The 17,979-nt window shown below is 43.5% G+C and overlaps 1 protein-coding gene and 1 non-coding gene across 5 annotated transcripts in view; one reads left to right on the forward strand and one right to left on the reverse strand.

Annotated features, from left to right (window-relative positions):
- The window catches only part of tex2 (testis expressed 2), a 43,505-nt gene extending 25,660 nt beyond the window's left edge, over positions 1-17,845 (forward strand). For 3 of the 4 annotated variants that reach the window (XM_066641622.1, XM_066641623.1, XM_066641625.1), the window contains exons 4-13: positions 426-626; positions 1,623-1,941; positions 2,779-3,026; positions 4,133-4,276; positions 4,361-4,460; positions 10,096-10,216; positions 11,065-11,175; positions 12,819-13,028; positions 14,489-14,609; positions 15,816-17,845. In XM_066641622.1, coding sequence (XP_066497719.1) covers positions 426-626; positions 1,623-1,941; positions 2,779-3,026; positions 4,133-4,276; positions 4,361-4,460; positions 10,096-10,216; positions 11,065-11,175; positions 12,819-13,028; positions 14,489-14,609; positions 15,816-15,971 — 1,731 coding nt within the window. In that variant the 3' untranslated portion in view covers positions 15,972-17,845. The remainder of the gene's footprint in view (positions 1-425; positions 627-1,622; positions 1,942-2,778; positions 3,027-4,132; positions 4,277-4,360; positions 4,461-10,095; positions 10,217-11,064; positions 11,176-12,818; positions 13,029-14,488; positions 14,610-15,815) is intronic. The other variant, XM_066641626.1, reaches the window with a different exon arrangement.
- Positions 17,804-17,940, reverse strand: LOC136665478 (small nucleolar RNA SNORA50). The gene has a single exon (XR_010795256.1). It is a non-coding gene; the product is annotated as a small nucleolar RNA SNORA50 (small nucleolar RNA).
- Between the last annotated feature and the right edge of the window lie 39 nt (positions 17,941-17,979).

The raw sequence follows: 17,979 nt of genomic DNA on the forward strand, positions 1-17,979 counted from the left end.
AGACCTGTAAGCTTATGTAAGAATTCAGAACCTGAGTGTGGGCAACACCGCGGCCTGGAGTCAGCTGTGTGATAAAAGCACAGGAGGAATAGAGAGAGAGAGGGGAGAGAGAGAAAGAGGACTATGTTGCTGCAGAGGAGTGTAGGTCAGGCAAAAGTGCACATCTGTTCTCCTTCAGTTTACCCATTATCACTGTTATTGCTGCTCTCCCTACACAGTAATAGAAAACACTTCTAGTGTCTCTCATAAATCCGTTTGAGGTAACTCTGTGTGCCCTTGAAGATCTGCATCATTAAGGACTCTCAAAGAATCTCGTCACAGAATGACGTTCAGTTTTATTGCAGTAAAACAACGACAGCTGGGTTGTAATAGAATGCGGACGCACATAAGGAGAATGTCTAATTTACACTGTGTGTTGTGTGCAGGGATGGATGAACGAGATCCACAGCTACGACCCTGAAACGTACCATGCCACACTCACTCAGTCGGTGTACGTACGTCTGGAGGGCTCTGTGCTGCGCCTCTCCAAACCCAACCGCAACATTCCCCGCCGTGCTAGCTTCAACGAGCCCAAGCCTGACGTCACCTACATCAGCCAGAAGATCTATGACCTGACCAACAGCAAGGTGGGACGCTGATGTCACGACACTGTGCACATTTTTTTTAACAGGAATATTTCATCTGAAGAATGCAAGCTTAGCTAACGGTGACTGAAAGACTGTGTGGGTGGTCAGTGTTGGTTTTTATTGTTGTTATAAAGTGTGGCTTAACTTTAAATGCTGTAGAATATGAAGATTTGTGAATTTGCAAGATTTTGCCAATTGTAAAGCCCCTTATGGAGTGAAGAATACAGATGAAAATAAATAGATCAACAGTAACAGTAATAAAATAAATAAATGCATAAACTGCATATTCATGGACAGGGTGGCAAGGCAGAATCAGGGACAGCATGGCAGGACAGGACAGCTTGTTTTTGGAGGCTCAGAGGATAGCAACTTGGCTGTTTGCAGATGTTGTTGTCCTTCTGGCTTCTTCCTCAGGTTGGGGACGAGAACCTAATCAAAGTGGAGGAGTTCAGGTACCTCTCAGGGTTAGGTGCTGCATCTACAGTTACCTTACCTGGCCATACTGGTAAAGAGGGAATAATTTACCGGTTCGTCTGCATCCCGACCCTCACAGATAGTTAAAAGCTTTGGGTTATGTTCGAAAGAACAAAACTGTGGATACAGGTGAGTTATCTCTCTGGAGAACTGAAGAGCATGCACTGCAGGATCAGGTGAGGAACTCTACAGTCAGGGACGAGCTCAGAATAGAGTTGCTGCTCCTTCATAGTGAGAGGAGACAGTTGAAGTGCCCAGGAAGCGTCCTGCCGGTGGTACTGCCAACTGGGAGGAGACCCGGGGCTCTCTGAAGGGACACCTGAGGATTGGTTAGTTAAAGTTGCAGGGATGCCTGGGCTTCTTTGCTCGCCGTGTTGCCACTGCAACCCTGAAATAGACTAAGCAGAAAAGATTATGATGATGGTGTTACACCATAAATCAAACATGAATCCAAGTCGAGTACAGAGGGTTCTTAAATGTATAAAAATGCACAAACCATGAACTGTGGTATTGGTCCCACAGATCTACTTGGTGCCGCACAGCCTAGCCAGGAAACGGGTGTGGAACAAGAAATATCCCGTCTGCATTGAGCTGGCAAAACAGGATGACTTCATGTCCAAGGCCCAGGGAGACAGGACTGAAGCCATGGACGAAAAGCCCCTCGCTGCTGTGGAGAAGACAGAGGGTGCAGGGTGTGGTGAGGAAAACAAGCGTCCACCCACAGATCCTGTCCTGTACCTGTTTGGGAGAACTGGAAGAGAGAAGGAGGAATGGTTCAGAAGGATGCTGCTGGCCTCGAGGCTTAAAGCTGAGATCAAGAAGCCTTCGAGCCTCCCTGCATGTAAGACTGGAGACATGGTGCAAGCTCACACTGTCCTGTCAAATAATCTTCTCCAGTCCTGGTCCTGGAGTCCTTCTACATTTTATTATTTGGCTTTTTTCTAACATCCTCAGTTTAGATCAGGGAGAGTGTGTAGGCAAAGAACGTAATTATAATTCAAATTAAAAGCTTAATACAACTATTACATCAAAGTGTTTCTCGTTATCAGATTGTTGTATGCATCGTTTTTCTAGTAAATTTATTTTTTGCCCAAGAAAAGAATACAAAGAAAAAGCCACATAAATTATAATTTAAAAAAATCCCCATAACAATATATTTTTAAACAAAATATCACAACAAAAAGATACATAATCTATTAGCTTGTGTTATAAATAGGGCGAGTTTCTCGGATAGATTTCACCACTCATTCACACTAGACATTAATGGAGCGGCACATTGCCACTGACAGTGTTTGTGGCTGCAGTTTGGTGGCAGTCAACAAGCAACAAGGCTACTACAGAGTGAGAAATCGAGTTTAGATTTTTGTTTACTTTATGCAAATGGGTACAACACAGACACAACCCTCAAAATGAATGGATCAGGCCACACATCATTCAGAGGAAAGTACAGTCCATGATTAGGCTTAATGTCAAACCTGGAACGTGATCGATATCAAATAGATTTGGTTTCATTTGCCAAGTGCAGTGTTTGCCCGTACTCTAGGATTAGCATCGGACCTACTCATAAACACACAGGGCAAGGGAAGAGACAAGAATCAGACTGGGTTTAATGGGGTATTCTACAAGATTACACACTGTTACTGTATGCTTACCTACTGTATGTTCTCTCCAAACACAGCCTTCCTCCCCTCTCACGGCCGCAGCAGCAGCCAGTCAGGCGCTCTCTCTCACAGTCGCAGTAGTAGCCGAGGCAGTCTGGAGGACTTGCTCCAGTGTCAGACCCGGCAGAAGGACGCTGGTGGGGGGGTCAAACAAAAAGTTCTGGACTACAACGTCTACATGGCCAAATACATCAGCCACTCCTCAGGGAGCCCCACCTCCAGCCGTGTTCACAGTACAGACAGCAGCCCCAGGAGTGTAAAAAAGGTATAGTGTGCTACCTAGGGCTGGGCGATACGGCCAACATTTATATCGCGATATGTTTTTAAATGTCAGTCGATACGATATAGGTCAGATACCGATATGAACAAGATAAAAGCCAAAGACAAGCACAACATCACCGTCACCGTCAAACATAAACCTCTTGACTTTGTCAGTATTAGTATTTTTTAACTAAATTTATAATTGAGGGCAGTGAACTGACGACAGCGCCCTCTAATGACGGTCAGTCAGTGACAGATACTGTAAATAACGTGTACTGAAATATCGAAAATAGCAGGTAGTGTCGCAGTCACACAGCTCCAGGGGCCTGGAGGTTGTGGGTTCGATTCCCGCTCCGGGTGACTGTCTGTGAGGAGTTTGGTGTGTTCTCCCTGTGTCTGCATGGGTTTCCTCCGGGTGCTCCGGTTTCCTCCCACAGTCCAAAAACACACGTTGCAGGTGGATTGGTGACTCAAAAAGTGTCCGTAGATGTGAGTGTGTGAGTGAATGTGTGTGTGTGTGTCTGTGTTGCCCTGTGAAGGACTGGCGCCCCCTCCAGGGTGTATTCCTGCCTTGCGCCCAATGATTCCAGGTAGGCTCTGGACCCACCGCGACCCTGAATTGGATAAGCGGTTACAGATAATGAATGAATGAATGAATATTGATTTTGAATTATTGTCAAGCCCTAATGCTACCATACCCATTCTGCTTACCTTTAGATTGTGTATACTATGTAATTTACGTTCTTGCCTAATAGTCACACAGCTGCATCTCTTTACGTCAAATCATCAGCCAAAACGTTTATTTACTCGAGTCCTGATATTGGTCTGTTAGAGGCTTTGGACCAAACCTCCTCTGTTGACAAGACTGGGCACTGCTTATTTGCCCCTAAGTAAAGATACGTGAGAACGTTTCAAAGACCCAATTACAATGGAACCACTCCAGTCAACACTGCTCCAGGCAAAACATCTCCGTGAGGTTTAAAAGTGAAGCCAAAATCTTTTTCAGCACATTTTACTTAGTTTGAGTTCTACTGCAGGGTTTCAGCTCTTTTGGTTTGTTCTCCAAGCACTCGGACACTTCTCTTGTGTTTATTTGTGCGCACTTTGCAGTTTCCAGATGGTCTGGGTACAGAGGCTGCGTCCGAGGCCTGGGTCAACGCCCTCTTGGGCCGCATCTTCTGGGACTTCCTCAGGGAGAAGCACTGGGCTGATGTAGTGTCCAAAAAGATCCAAATGAAGCTGAGCAAAATCCGGGTGGGTACTTTACCACTTACATTTTCACTTTGCTTTAGTGATCTGATTGAATAGAGGCTAAATTTGTATCGTTTGATATTTCAGCTGCCGTACTTCATGAATGAGTTGACGCTCACTGAGTTGGACATGGGTATGTCCATCCCCAAGATCCTTAGGTCGTCCAAACCCACAGTGGACCATCAGGGTAAGCAGCCGTCCGTAGCCGTGTGTATCTCCCTACTTTTACTACTGCAGCCGCACTGACAGTCATTGACGTATACTTAATTGTCGTTATTATTTCCAGCTCTCTTCATTGATCTCTGGGTTTAGAAGCCTGCTTTCCCATAAATGAGGCTGTATTAGCCAAAATAATGAAGATCTCTGCCACATCAGTGTTGTTCCAGACCAGCTGACTCTGAAAGGATCATTGCCCTGAGAGCATCCCAATTGAATAACCTTAATCTTTATATATTGTTATTACATACTCGTTTACACTGCTACTGCAGTGTGATGTGAGTTCTCTGGTGATGAGAGTGCTCTCACTTACTCATAATAAGGCTTTTGGGATTATTGTAAAAAAATTCATTTTGTGTTCTCCTGTCCCCTGAGTCTAAGTTGATGAAAGGATTTAATCTGCAGACAGTGCAATTACTATGAATTCTTAAATGTTGATTACAAAAGCTCTATTGTTTTTGTGTTTGTGTGTGTGTGTGTGTGTGTGTTTTATTTGGAGTTGTTTTGGATTTAAAAATGTATTTATTTATTTAAAAATACAAAGGGAGCAGGTATTTGATAATAACACATAACAATTAACAAATAACAACAAATAAAAAAATGAGACTGGCGCCCCCTCCAGGGTGTGTTCCTGCCTTGCTCTCAGTGATTCTGGGTGGGCACCGGACCCACCGCCGCCCTGAACTGGATAAGGGTTACAGACAATAAATGAATGAATTAATTAATTAATGTGTATTTCTAATGCTCTGGATTCCTCCTACGGTCCAAAAACGCATGTAGGTGTGTGAGTGAGTGTGTGAGTGAGTGTGTGAGTGAGTGTGTGAGTGAGTGAATGTGTGAGTGAATGTGTGAGTGAGTGTGTGAGTGAATGTGTGTGTGTGTGAGTGAATGTGTGTGTGAATGTGTTTGTGTGAGTGAATGTGAGAGCGTGTGAATGAATGTGAGTGTGTGTGAGTGAATGTGTGAGTGAGTGAATGTGTGAGTGAGTGAATGTGAGTGTGAATGTGAGTGTGAGTGAATGTGAGTGTGTGAATGTGAGTGTGTGTGAGTGAGTGAATGCGAGTGTGTGAGTGAGTGAATGTGAGTGTGTGAATGTGTGAGTGAGTGAATGTGAGTGTGTGAATGTGTGTGTGTGAGTGAATGTTAGTGTGTGAATGTGAGTGTGTGAGTGTGTGAATGTGAGTGTGTGAATGTGTGTGTGAGTGAATGTTAGTGTGTGAGTGAGTGAATGTGAGTGTGTGAGTGAGTGAATGTGAGTGTGTGAATGTGTTAGTGAGTGAATGTGAGTGTGTGAATGTGTGAGTGAGTGAATGTGTGTGAGTGAGTGAATGCGAGTGTGTGAGTGAGTGAATGTGAGTGTGTGAATGTGTTAGTGAGTGAATGTGAGTGAGTGAATGTGAGTGTGAGTGAATGAGTGTGTGAGTGAATGAATGTGTGTGAGTGAATGTGTGAGTGTGTGAATGTGAGTGTGAGTGAATGTGAGTGTGAGTGAATGTGAGTGTGTGAATGTGTGAATGTGTGTGAGTGTGTGAATGTGAGTGTGTGAATGTGTGTGTGTGAGTGAATGTTAGTGTGTGAGTGAGTGAATGTGGGTGAGTGAACGTGTGAGTGAGTGAATGTGAGTGTGTGAATGTGTGTGTGTGAGTGAATGTTAGTGTGTGAGTGAGTGAATGTGGGTGAGTGAACGTGTGAGTGAGTGAATGTGAGTGTGTGAATGTGTGTGTGAGTGAATGTGAGTGTGTGAATGTGAGTATGTGAGTGAGTGAATGTGAGTGTGTGAATGTGTGTGAGTGAATGTTAGTGTGTGAGTGAGTGAATGCGAGTGTGTAAGTGAGTGAATGCGAGTGTGTGAGTGAGTGAATGTGAGTGTGTGAATGTGTTAGTGAGTGAATGTGAGTGTGTGAATGTGTGAGTGAGTGAATGTGTGTGAGTGAGTGAATGCGAGTGTGAGTGAATGTGTGAATGAGTGTGTGAGTGAATGAATGTGTGTGAGTGAGTGTGTGAATGTGTGAGTGTGAGTGAATGTGAGTGAGTGAATGCGAGTGAGTGAATGCGAGTGTGTGAATGCGAGTGTGTGAATGCGAGTGTGTGAATGTGTGAGTGTGTGAATGTGTGTGTGTGAGTGAATGTTAGTGTGTGAGTGAGTGAATGTGAGTGAGTGAATGTGGGTGAGTGAATGTGTGAGTGTGTGAATGTGAGTGTGTGAATGTGTGTGTGTGAGTGAATGTTAGTATGTGAGTGTGTGAATGTGAGTGTGTGAGTGAGTGAATGTGAGTGTGTGAATGTGAGTGTGTGAATGTGTGTGTGTGAGTGAATGTTAGTGTGTGAGTGAGTGAATGTGGGTGAGTGAATGTGTTAGTGAGTGAATGTGAGTGTGTGAATGTGAGTGTGTGAATGTGTGTGTGTGAGTGAATGTTAGTATGTGAGTGTGTGAATGTGAGTGTGTGAGTGAGTGAATGTGAGTGTGTGAATGTGAGTGTGTGAATGTGTGTGTGAGTGAATGTTAGTGTGTGAGTGAGTGAATGTGAGTGTGTGAATGTGTTAGTGAGTGAATGTGAGTGTGTGAATGTGTGAGTGAGTGAATGTGAGTGTGAGTGAATGTGTGAATGAGTGTGTGAGTGAGTGAATGTGTGAGTGTGTGAATGTGAGTGTGTGAATGTGTGTGAGTGAGTGAATGTGAGTGTGTGAATGTGTGTGTGAGTGAATGTTAGTGTGTGAGTGAGTGAATGTGAGTGTGTGAATGTGTTAGTGAGTGAATGTGTGTGTGAATGTGTGAGTGAGTGAATGTGAGTGAGTGAATGTGTGAATGAGTGTGTGAGTGAATGAATGTGTGTGAGTGAATGTGTGAGTGAGTGAATGTGAGTGTGTGAATGTGAGTGTGAGTGAATGTGAGTGTGTGAATGTGTGTGTGTGAGTGAGTGAATGCGAGTGTGTGAGTGAGTGAATGCGAGTGTGTGAGTGAATGTGAGTGTGTGAATGTGTTAGTGAGTGAATGTGTGAGTGAGTGAATGTGTGAATGAGTGTGTGAGTGAATGTGAGTGTGTGTGAGTTAATGTGTGTGTGAATGTGTGAATGAATGTGTAAATGTTTGAGTGTGTGACTGTGTGAGTGTGTGACTGTGTGAGTGAATGTGTGTGTGTGTGTGTGTGTGTGTGTGTGTGTGTGAGTGAATGTGTGAGTGTGTGTACCTAGACAGTAGAATGCATTGCTTTGTAGTGTCAGTCCCAAAGCCCAGATAAATAGGGAGGGTTGTGTCAGGAAGAGCATCCCGCCTAAAACTGTGGCTAATTGACTACGCAGATCCACTGTGGGACCCCTGATAGGAACAGACGAGGGAAGAAGCTGATGTGTGTTTCTAATTGCAAAAATTGTAGTAATTCAAAGTGCTATAGATTATTTCTAATATCATTTTGATCTAATACCAACATTAATTACTTTGTACTCAAGTAGAACATTCATCTGACATTTTCCAAGTAATTTCTCAGGTTTTTGTGTAACACCTTTAACCTATTTGTGTGTCGTCCTCTTCCGTTTTTAAAGTTTTCCTGGAAGTTCAGTTGGTTTCATGGCTATGAATATCGGAGTGATGTCACCGCTCTAAACATTGGTTCTATCATTGTGAGGTCATCCAAGGTCGAGTCCTAGAAAGCACGATAGTCCTTACTCTGTGGATGTGAAGGAAGTTCCCCCTCTCCCCCATCTCTGTGTTCATCGTGCTAGCACAATTGTCTGTCACCTGATGTGGCAGATCTCGGCAGTTTGCCTTCTTCACTGGTGTGCTAAGCTGTTCAGTGGTGTTGGCTTTATGTGTCTCAGAGGAAAAGTGACTGCAGTACAGTAGCCATGTGGAAAATTAACACAAATAAAAAACAGAACAAAAAAAGTGGTATAAACAAAGTAGAAAAGAAATTTGCCTTTTCTGCTCTTGACAATCTGAGTAATTCCAGACACATTCGTGTTGAAGCCTGGTCTTTGAATTCCCGGTCTGTTATTCTGAGGACACCAGCAGCTTTGCTTGCATCTTTTTTTTCTTGTTTATTTCCTCTTTTTCAGTAACAGCTTTGTGGCAGCTACATGCCCTTTCAGTCCCCTAGTGTTCAGCTGTCTTCTCACAGTGGAAGGAAGGACAAACTCCTGTGGATTTTTCAGATTTTTTTTTTTATATATCTGAAAGATTAAAGCTCTAAGTGCCGTTTATCTAATGGTCTTACACTCTTTTTTTTAACTTCCTTTATGCATCTTGACTTGTAACTTCTTTATATTATATGGCCACCTCTCTGAGATAATATCGTTTTTTTTAATGCAGTCTAGATGTAATGTAATGTAATGTTTAGTCAGCAGTTTGGAGGCTCTTTTATGTGGCTGCATTATAATAGGGCAGGTTCCTGCACTGCTTTCTCCCACCAATAGATAGAGCTCGAGAGTGTGGTTTTGGCTTGCAGCCGTGCTCCTGCCGAGCCGATGAACTTCTCCATTGACGTTCAGGAAGCTACCTGCGGAGCTCAAAGGTTCCGTGCATCTCTAAGCCAATCAGAGTGGAGTCCATTTGTGAGCTGACCTTTCGCAAACTCGAAGGGGGGGCTGAGCTTCGAGGCAGTGGAGGCTTGAAGTCTCACCTCAATTAGAACAGATCCTGAGGGAACAGCAGTGTGATGCGTCAAGAGAGAAGCATTTACATGAGGACCAGCAGGAGGATGAACTGAAGAGGAAAGCAGAGGTAGCTGAGGGAACACATGGATGCCTAATGTAACCAGACCCTCACCTCTCATTCAGACCTCTGATCATCTGCTTTAGCCTCCAACTAATCCATACAGTTGAAGAGTGTGATTTGAAAGACTTTGTGAAATGCAGCAAGGGTACATTCCAGAAAACAGCCTATAATCATTCCATCAAGCACAGTTTTGACTAGATTTGGCTGAAATTATATCTATCCACAGAACTGAGATTAAAGCACAAGCTTAAAAAAGAAGGAGCAATGTGGCATTCTGGAATACTTTCTTACACACTCTTAAAGGCAACATCTATGATTTTGGGAAACTGGTGTTCTCTCTGGTTTGTTTACGTTCAGAAACTCATCTTTTAAAGTGCAGCGGTGTGTTTGAGGGTAAAAAAGAACAGCTGTTTTTAAGTGGTAAAAGTTTAACTCGTCTGTAAGTGTTTATTCACTGTTTGAACTTCCACAAAAACTCGTTTGTACTTGTTTAGATTTGTTGCACGTTCGCTCTGTGTTTACTTTCATGCAGTTAGCGCTCTCCTGAATTTCCACCTTAAGTGTAACAGCAAAAATAACTCAGTGTTACCCCACTATGGAGCAGGAATAGAGCAACATCCTCATCTCGGTTGGTGCTTTTCAGCGTTTGGAGTCTCTCCGTTGTCTAAAAACCTCCAGATGCTGTGAGCACAGAGAGAAAGCCTAGCATATCAGCCCAAGTCCCTTTGTTTTTTTACCCTATTACTGACACTAGAGCTTCGTAAACACATTAGACAGTTTCCTGCTCACAGGGGAGCTAGCAAATGGTGAGGAAACTCCTCAGAATTTCACAAAAAATGTTTTATGATTGAAACCATGAGCATATGTCATTGATTTTTCTTCTCTTCTACTGTAGGGTTATGGTTTGACTTGGAGATCTCTTACAATGGTTCCTTCCTCATGACTCTGGAGACCAAAATGAACCTTGCCAGGCTTGGAAAGGAAGGAGAGGGCTTTGGAGAACAAGGAAAAGAGGGGTAAGGTCATGTTAGTGAAATGTGGGGGTGTGCTATTATGTAATGCCACATTACAGTGTGTAGTTACATTTATTGACATCAAATCCATTACAATGCATCAGTGATATCAGTTCTGTTACAGTGTGGTGTTACTGCAGTGCTGTACACGGGGAAAAGTAATCATTGCAAATATATTATAATATATGTCTAATTTTTGACTTCATCTTGGAATATATTCAATGTGATACATTCACAACTTGTGGTTAATTTGCAACTGTTTTGCATCAAAACCTCAAAACTGCTAAAAATGTTAAGTCTGTATTGTGCCCTTTTGCTTCTAAGTTCTGTTTTGTTTTGTTTTTTTTTTTTTGTTTGTTTTATGCATGTATTTCTCTACCCCACTCTCTCTCTGCCCTTTCTCTTTTCCTTGCCCTGCTCTCTGTGGACTCAACCCTCTGTGCATCTGTTCTGTTATTGGTGAGTTGAGCCTGGCACTCTGCCCATCTCCTGAATTCTCAGTTTCATTAAAATCCCCGCCTCCAGCGAGTTTTACGGCTACCACTCACTACTGACATGAACCCACAGCAGAAATTGTTCTAGTGTACAACCGCCTAGCCACTGAAAAACCAGAATAAATAAAGTGAATTCTGCAGCATGCTGTATGTTAATAAAATGATGCATCACTTTCTGCAGCACACCGTGAGCGTACTGCTGCGTACAGATGTGTTCAGATGTGTGCACTAACTCCGCATATTTAACCACATATGTATCTACAGATATAAGAGGAAATGGCCAGAGGGCTGGATATTTGTTTTTAAAAGTTCAGCTTTGGGAGATTCATAACGTGTGTGTGTGTGTGTCGGTGCTAGGCCCAGGCCGCGAACATACTGCCTGGCTGACAGTGATGAAGAATCGTCCAGTGCAGGGTCCTCTGATGAAGAGGATCCTGCAGAAGTTCCTGAAATGCCAGGAGTGGAGGGGTGAGTGTAAAAAAAACATTTTACAGAGGAATCATTTCACCAGTGGAGGTTCTGTTAATGTCTGATTTGTACAATTTAACCGACTGATTTTTTAAAATCTCTCTAACATCCAGATATCATGTGTTGGCACTGAGCCAGTAATTATGTTCTCAAATATTTCATAAATTCATAAAGAGTTCACACATTATGCAAATTATCATTTCCATTACATTTCCATTATTATTCCTCCGGGTGACTCTCTGTGAGGGGTGTTGTGTGTTCTCTCTGTGTCTGCGTGGGTTTCCTCCGGGTGACTGTCTGTGAGGAGTGTGGTGTGTTCTCCCTGTGTCTGCGTGGGTTTCCTCCGGGTGACTGTTTGTGAGGAGTGTGGTGTGTTCTCTCTGTGTCTGCGTGGGTTTCCTCCGGGTGACTGTTTGTGAGGAGTGTGGTGTGTTCTCCCTGTGTCTGCGTGGGTTTCCTCTGGGTGACTGTCTGTGAGGAGTGTGGTGTGTTCTCCCTGTGTCTGTGTGGGTTTCCTCCGGGTGACTGACTGTGAGGAGTGTGGTGTGTTCTCCCTGTGTCCGCGTGGGTTTCCTCCGGGTGACTGTCTGTGAGGACTGTGGTGTGTTCTCTCTGTGTCTGCGTGGGTTTCCTCCGGGTGACTGACTGTGAGGAGTGTGGTGTGTTCTCCCTATGTCTGCGTGGGTTTCCTCCGGGTGACTGTCTGTGAGGAGTGTGGTGTGTTCTCCCTGTGTCTGCGTGGGTTTCCTCCGGGTGACTGACTGTGAGGAGTGTGGTGTGTTCTCCCTGTGTCCGCGTGGGTTTCCTCCGGGTGCTCCGGTTTCCTCCCACTGTCCAAAAACACATGTTGGTAGGTGGATTGGAGACTCAAAAGTGTCTGTAGGTGTGAGTGAATGTGTGAGTATGTGTCGCCCTGTGAAGGACTGGCGCCCCCTCCAGGGTGTTTTCCCACCATGCGCCCAGTGATTTCGGGTAGGCTCCAGACCCACCGCCGCCCTGAACTGGATAAGGGTCACAGACAATGAATGAATGATAATCATTATTATTATAATTATAATAAATGGGATCTCATTATCGAAACTGAAACTTTCTACTTTCTAGTAGAGAGTGAAGGGGTGGTGTTTAGGCAGTTTTTTTCTGTCTAAGAACCACTGACTTCTAATAGTGTTGCATGACATCTGTGCAAAATATATTTATAAATATAAATTAGATTTATTGGGAGCTAAATGTCTAACTATTCATTTGAAAGAAGATTGCTGTTACTGGTTTGGCATGTTATGAAAATACAGATAATACAGTAATAATAATAATAACGTTAGACTTATGGTGCCTTTCACAAACCTAAGGTTGCACAGTGTGAGTGTGTGTGTGTGTGTTTGTGTGAGTGTGTGTGTGTGGCATCGGGACACAGAATCTCTTTTTTTATGAGCCTTCCTGTTTTCTCCACCATCCATTTTCATTTACATTTGAACACTCCCAGAGACAAGAACACTCCAGTGCCCTACAGAATGCCCACAGAGACCCAAACCACCCGCTTAAACAGCCACGCAGTAGCTGCAGTTCACTCTGGATGGCAGGGGAACAAGCTAATGAATAAGTTATGACCCTGACTCACGCTCTGCCCACTGCCCTTCACCCTGCAGTTATGTTGGGGGACACCGGCCGAGCAAGATCATGCGCTTTGTGGACAAGATCGCCAAATCAAAGTACTTCCAGAAGGCCACGGAGACAGAGTTCATTAAGAAGAAGATGGAGGAGATGTCAAACACCCCTCTGCTCCTGACTGTGGAGGTGCAGGAGTGTCGAGGGACGCTGGCTGTAAACATTCCACCTCCCCATACAGACAGAATATGGTATGTTCTGTTTAAGGCTGAGTTTAATCATCTTTATGAATATTTGCCTTTTCAATAAATGAGGCCCTGTTTCAAGCCTCTTTACACAATCTTTGGGTGCCCTCTGCTGGTCATGTGTGGTATAGAAATCTCAGGTTATTTAATCCAGGCGTTGAATTTCAGGTTTGAGCTGGATAACTTCAACTAGGTGGATCTCTCAGGAACTTGTAAACCTTCAGAGGAGGCCTAGTTATTTCTTTAATAATATCTGTGATTGTTAATGGGTTTTTTTTTTCATATTTATTTGGTATTATCACCTTGCTTGCTGTATCTGCACATAGTACAGCCATTGCATTACATTTTGGATGTTAACAAGAGGGTTTTATTCTAGAAACACCAAAGGGAGAGTGACTCGATCAGGGTTTGGTTCTCAGCAATACCCAGAGAGAGAGAGAGACAGAGAGACAGAGAGAGAGAGAGAGAGAGAGAGAGAGAGAGAGAGAGAGAGACAGACAGACAGACAGACAGAGAAAGAGACAGAGACAAGACAGACAGAGACCAGACAGACAGACAGAGAGAGAGAGAGAGACACACACACAGAGAGAGAGAGAGAGAGAGACACAGACAGAGAGAGAGAGAGAGGGGGAGACAGAGAGAGAGAGAGACAGACAGACAGAGGGAGACAGAGAGAGAGAGAGTGAGACAGACAGAGAGAGGGGGGAGACAGACAGACAGAGAGAGGGGGGAGACAGACAGACAGAGAGAGAGAGAGAGAGAGAGACAGACACACAGAGAGAGAGAGGGAGGGAGGGAGAGATGTGCTGGCTCCTCCATTGCTCCAGGACTTTTGAACCCTAAGACATACGTGTGTAAAAGTAAATGTGAATCTGACTGATGCAAACTAAGGTTTTTTTTAAAAACTTCTTTATTGAATGTAACATGAATATTAATATCTGTTTCAAGTCTCATATTTGTGAATCACTTTATTAGGCACGGTGCTGCACACAGAGGAATCGCTGCCCCCTAGTGTTCACTAGTGTGTGTGTAAACGTGTGTTGCACTGCACGGATTAATAATTTAAAAAAAAACCTTAGTTTGCAATCCGTGCAGTGCAACACACGTTTACATACACTAGTAAACACTAGGGGGCAGCGAGCAGTGCCCGGCGCGGTGGGCAGCCCAAGCCACGGCGCCTGGGGTGCAGTTGGTTTTGCCCTTTTTGGCCTTGACTGTCTTCAGCACTAATGGTTTGCCATAGATTTAACAGGAGGAACAGGAACCTTGTGTTTGTGGCACTAACAGTTGTCTATCTCTCCATCTTAGAAATACTGCTTCACAAAATACCTCTCTGTAGTTCTGCTCTGATGGAGACAGTCATACCCACATTTCTTCTTCTACTGAGTTTATAACCTGTTCATTACACTGTGAACTGTGTAGGTACTTGGTCGTCTTCTGAAATCCGATGCCGTTTTGTTCTCCAGGTACGGCTTTAGAAGGCCCCCTCACCTGGAGCTGAAAGCCCGGCCAAAGCTCGGGGAGAGGGAGGTCACGTTTGCCCATGTGACTGACTGGATTGAGAAAAAATTGGATCAGGAGTTTCAGGTACAACCAGGTTCAGTTAATTTCCAATTTCTTTCTCCTAGGAGTGGTCCAAATCATTATTCGTTCATTTTTGAAGTGTGTCTAAGCTCTGAAGCTGGACTGGTATTTCAGGTACACTTAGGATTGCGTTCAGGTATGAAGACGGTATTTCATTTCAGTGTTATATAATCAGAGCAGAAGGGTGTGCCCCACAGACATTTTTCTCCTCTTTCACTTCCCTGCTGCTGATACACACATTAAAACGGGAATAGTGAGTTCTTTTGTCTTTTTTTCTTGTGTGAAATGACAGCAAAGTAAGGTAAAGTGTAGTGTTCCAAAGTTAAGTATGTAAAAATAACCTTGGAGTGCGCAGGGAGTGAACATTTGGGTTCCGGATGGTCCTCTACATCCACAGGCATTTAATCAGAAGAAATCATGAAGAAAGTATCTGTCTATTTCTCTCTCTGATTCTCTGTGCACAGATATAAAATAAAAAGTCCAAATCTGGGTGATAACAGTTTCCCAAGCACAAATTAAACGTACTCCTGAGATAAACAGCAATGTCAGTGTTTCCATTTTGTTTGTGGAATTCATCATTCATTATCTGTAACCCTTATCCAATTTAGGGTCATGGTGGGTCCAGAGCCTACCTGGAATCATTGGGCGTAAGGCAGGAATACACCCTGGAGGGGGCTCCAGTCCTTCACAGGCCACGGAATTCATCATTTAAATCTAAATTAATTCATTCAATTTCAGGACTGGAGTAAGAATAGTTTGAAAAGTGGGCTTTCGTTTCTTCAGTGCTTCCCACTGAAACGAAAGGCTTGCCTTTGGCTTAGTGATGTGCTTCCTGTTTGTAGCTGAGATATGATTCAGTTAAACCAGTTGAATCTGAATTGTTTGTGTGAACAGGAGCAAAAAGACTTCAGTATAACTTTATAAACACTAACATCCATATTTAATAAACACATATCCAAATATAATACACAGCGAGTTACAGCCACCACACGGGTCATAAAGCGCTTTTTCTGCTGACGTTAATCTGACCGTGTGGATGTGTTTCCTATGATACACAGATGAGACATTGAAATGAATTGGTGGCTCAACTACTTTATAAAGGGTTTCTAAATCAGCGAGGACAAATGTTGTCATTTGAAATCATTCGTCTCAGTGTTGTAGTTTGTTTGAATTTTTCTTACTATTGTTTGTTTCCGTTACCCGTCACAGAAAATCTTTGTAATGCCGAACATGGACGACATATGGCTACCCATCATGCACTCAGCCATGGACGCTCGGTCCAGCATGAACTTGGTTACTGTGACAACCGATGCTTTGAAAGGTGAGGAGACCCTGGACCTGGAAGACCCAACGGATGACCTGTGAAATCTAAATCTCAAAAACACTGTAGAATGTCGCAGGAGTCCAGTCAAGCTTTTCCATATCTTTCCCAGAAGTGTGATTCTAGTCAGAAAAAGAACGGGTCTGAATGCATGTTAATAATGCATTTAACACGGAACGGAGCCGAGCAGATGGTTAGAATACGTAACTCGACTTGGATGGAGTCTGAAAATCCTTGTGAAATGAAACCCTACAATGGTGGGGTAACACTATGAAGGACAGCAGCTGCCCCAGTCGTCTGTGTGGGACCCTCTGGTTGGGGCGTGAAGCTGAAAGCTACTCTCCAACTGGAGGCTTCAGGCAATGTGCAGCTGCTTCAGCGCTTTTTACCTCTTTTGTTTGCAAGTGAGCATGGATGGCTATCTTGCTCCTGCTCAGGTCAGGCCTCAGTACTGGCCTCTGCGATGTTCCAACGCCACCATGCATTAACTCTACGTACTACTCCGAGTTTATGTTATTGACAGTTCATGCTGGAACTCTCACAAGGGTCTTATTTATATGGCATTCTCACAATAATGTACGCTAGGGTGGAGATTTTAAGTCAGATTTTGAAGCAAAGAGGCAAAACTACTGATCTGTGTGTGTCATGACTGTCATCAGCTTTTCGCTTTGTTCAAAACAGCCAACAACTCCTAGGTATGTACCGCCACCGACCTCTGCCAATCACATTGCTGCCTGAGGCATCTGTGTGGCATCTAATTATGCAATTAGATCAATTTCACTGTGCTTAAGGACACCAGCTAATACCCCGTTCAGCTCAAACGTGGCCCTCCCCAAGCTGCCGAAAACAGTGGGTTCAAACAAGGCGCTTTTCCTAGACCTCGAAGGTCTTCTCTCAAACATTTCCCTCCTGCAGCTGGAAATGAAAATGCACTTCCAAGTGCTGACAGGAAAATAGGATTCTACAGTACTCTCTCTGCCAGGAACTTGTCATTGTGCAATATGGAGAAGCCATCTGAATGTATAAATCATTGCCTGAACTTATCAGTTTGTAGGGTTTTTTTTTTTCATCGGTATCAGCAACTTGCTGCTGGTAGCGTGATCTTTATTAAGGTGCGGAAAATGCTTCTGTTACGTCCAGGTTCTTGTTACTGTTTTATCTGTAGTTTGTAGAGCTTTGCTTTATTCTGTCTCTGAACAAACACATTACTGTTTAACACGCGCTGGTAGAGCTTTCCCTGTAATGACTTTGTTCACATTCATGTCTCAAAACATCTGAGATTACAGGTGTGTGGCCAGTCACTTCTCTTTATTTGGGACATTGATACAGAACAAGTCTGAGGTATAAAATTATTTCCCAAAACAACTACGAAGGATCAGTTTCTCAGACAGAATAAGCCTACTCCTGTTCTACATTTCCCTTTAAATGGAGAATTCCCACTCGGTGCAGAACGTATGATCCAGTAGGAAAGCCTCCAGGTGCATTTTGACTTTATTTTAAGGGATATGTTTGTTCAACGTTTACTTTTGTTCTCTCTCTTCAGAGGCAGTAGTACCTACAGTCAATTTACATTTCCTTCCTCAAAACGTCAGATTCATGACAATGCATTGCCTACGTTACAGTTCTGCTCATTTCAAAATGCTTTTTTCTTCTGTGCCATTTTTGTGTAAACCCTGCCAACGTTAGATGGTGTGCGCTTCTCTACGGCTAACGCTTACTTCTTTTGCACTGTGTGAAAATTACTGTATTTTTTTTCTTACGTGATTGTGTTCAGCCAAATTGTGACGATGGTTGTGTGAGAAACTATAAACACTTTTTGTTAAACTTACTCGTGTGTTTCAGGGTGAAGTTCTTTTGCAGATTGAATTGGTTTTGAGAATGTGGTTTGCTTTTAAAAGAGCGACTTGGGAGTGAAATGCCAAGAAGCCCCAGTTATAACAAACCTCTGATTTTGCACCGTAGCTTAGCCTCTGAAGCCATGAGGAGAGTTTCAAAGGTTCAAAGACAGTGCACCAATATGCAACACAAAATGAGCAAAGCAAAGTACAAGTG

The sequence above is a fragment of the Hoplias malabaricus genome, chromosome 13 (assembly GCF_029633855.1).
Source record: "Hoplias malabaricus isolate fHopMal1 chromosome 13, fHopMal1.hap1, whole genome shotgun sequence".
NCBI classification, from domain to species: Eukaryota; Metazoa; Chordata; class Actinopteri; order Characiformes; family Erythrinidae; genus Hoplias; species Hoplias malabaricus.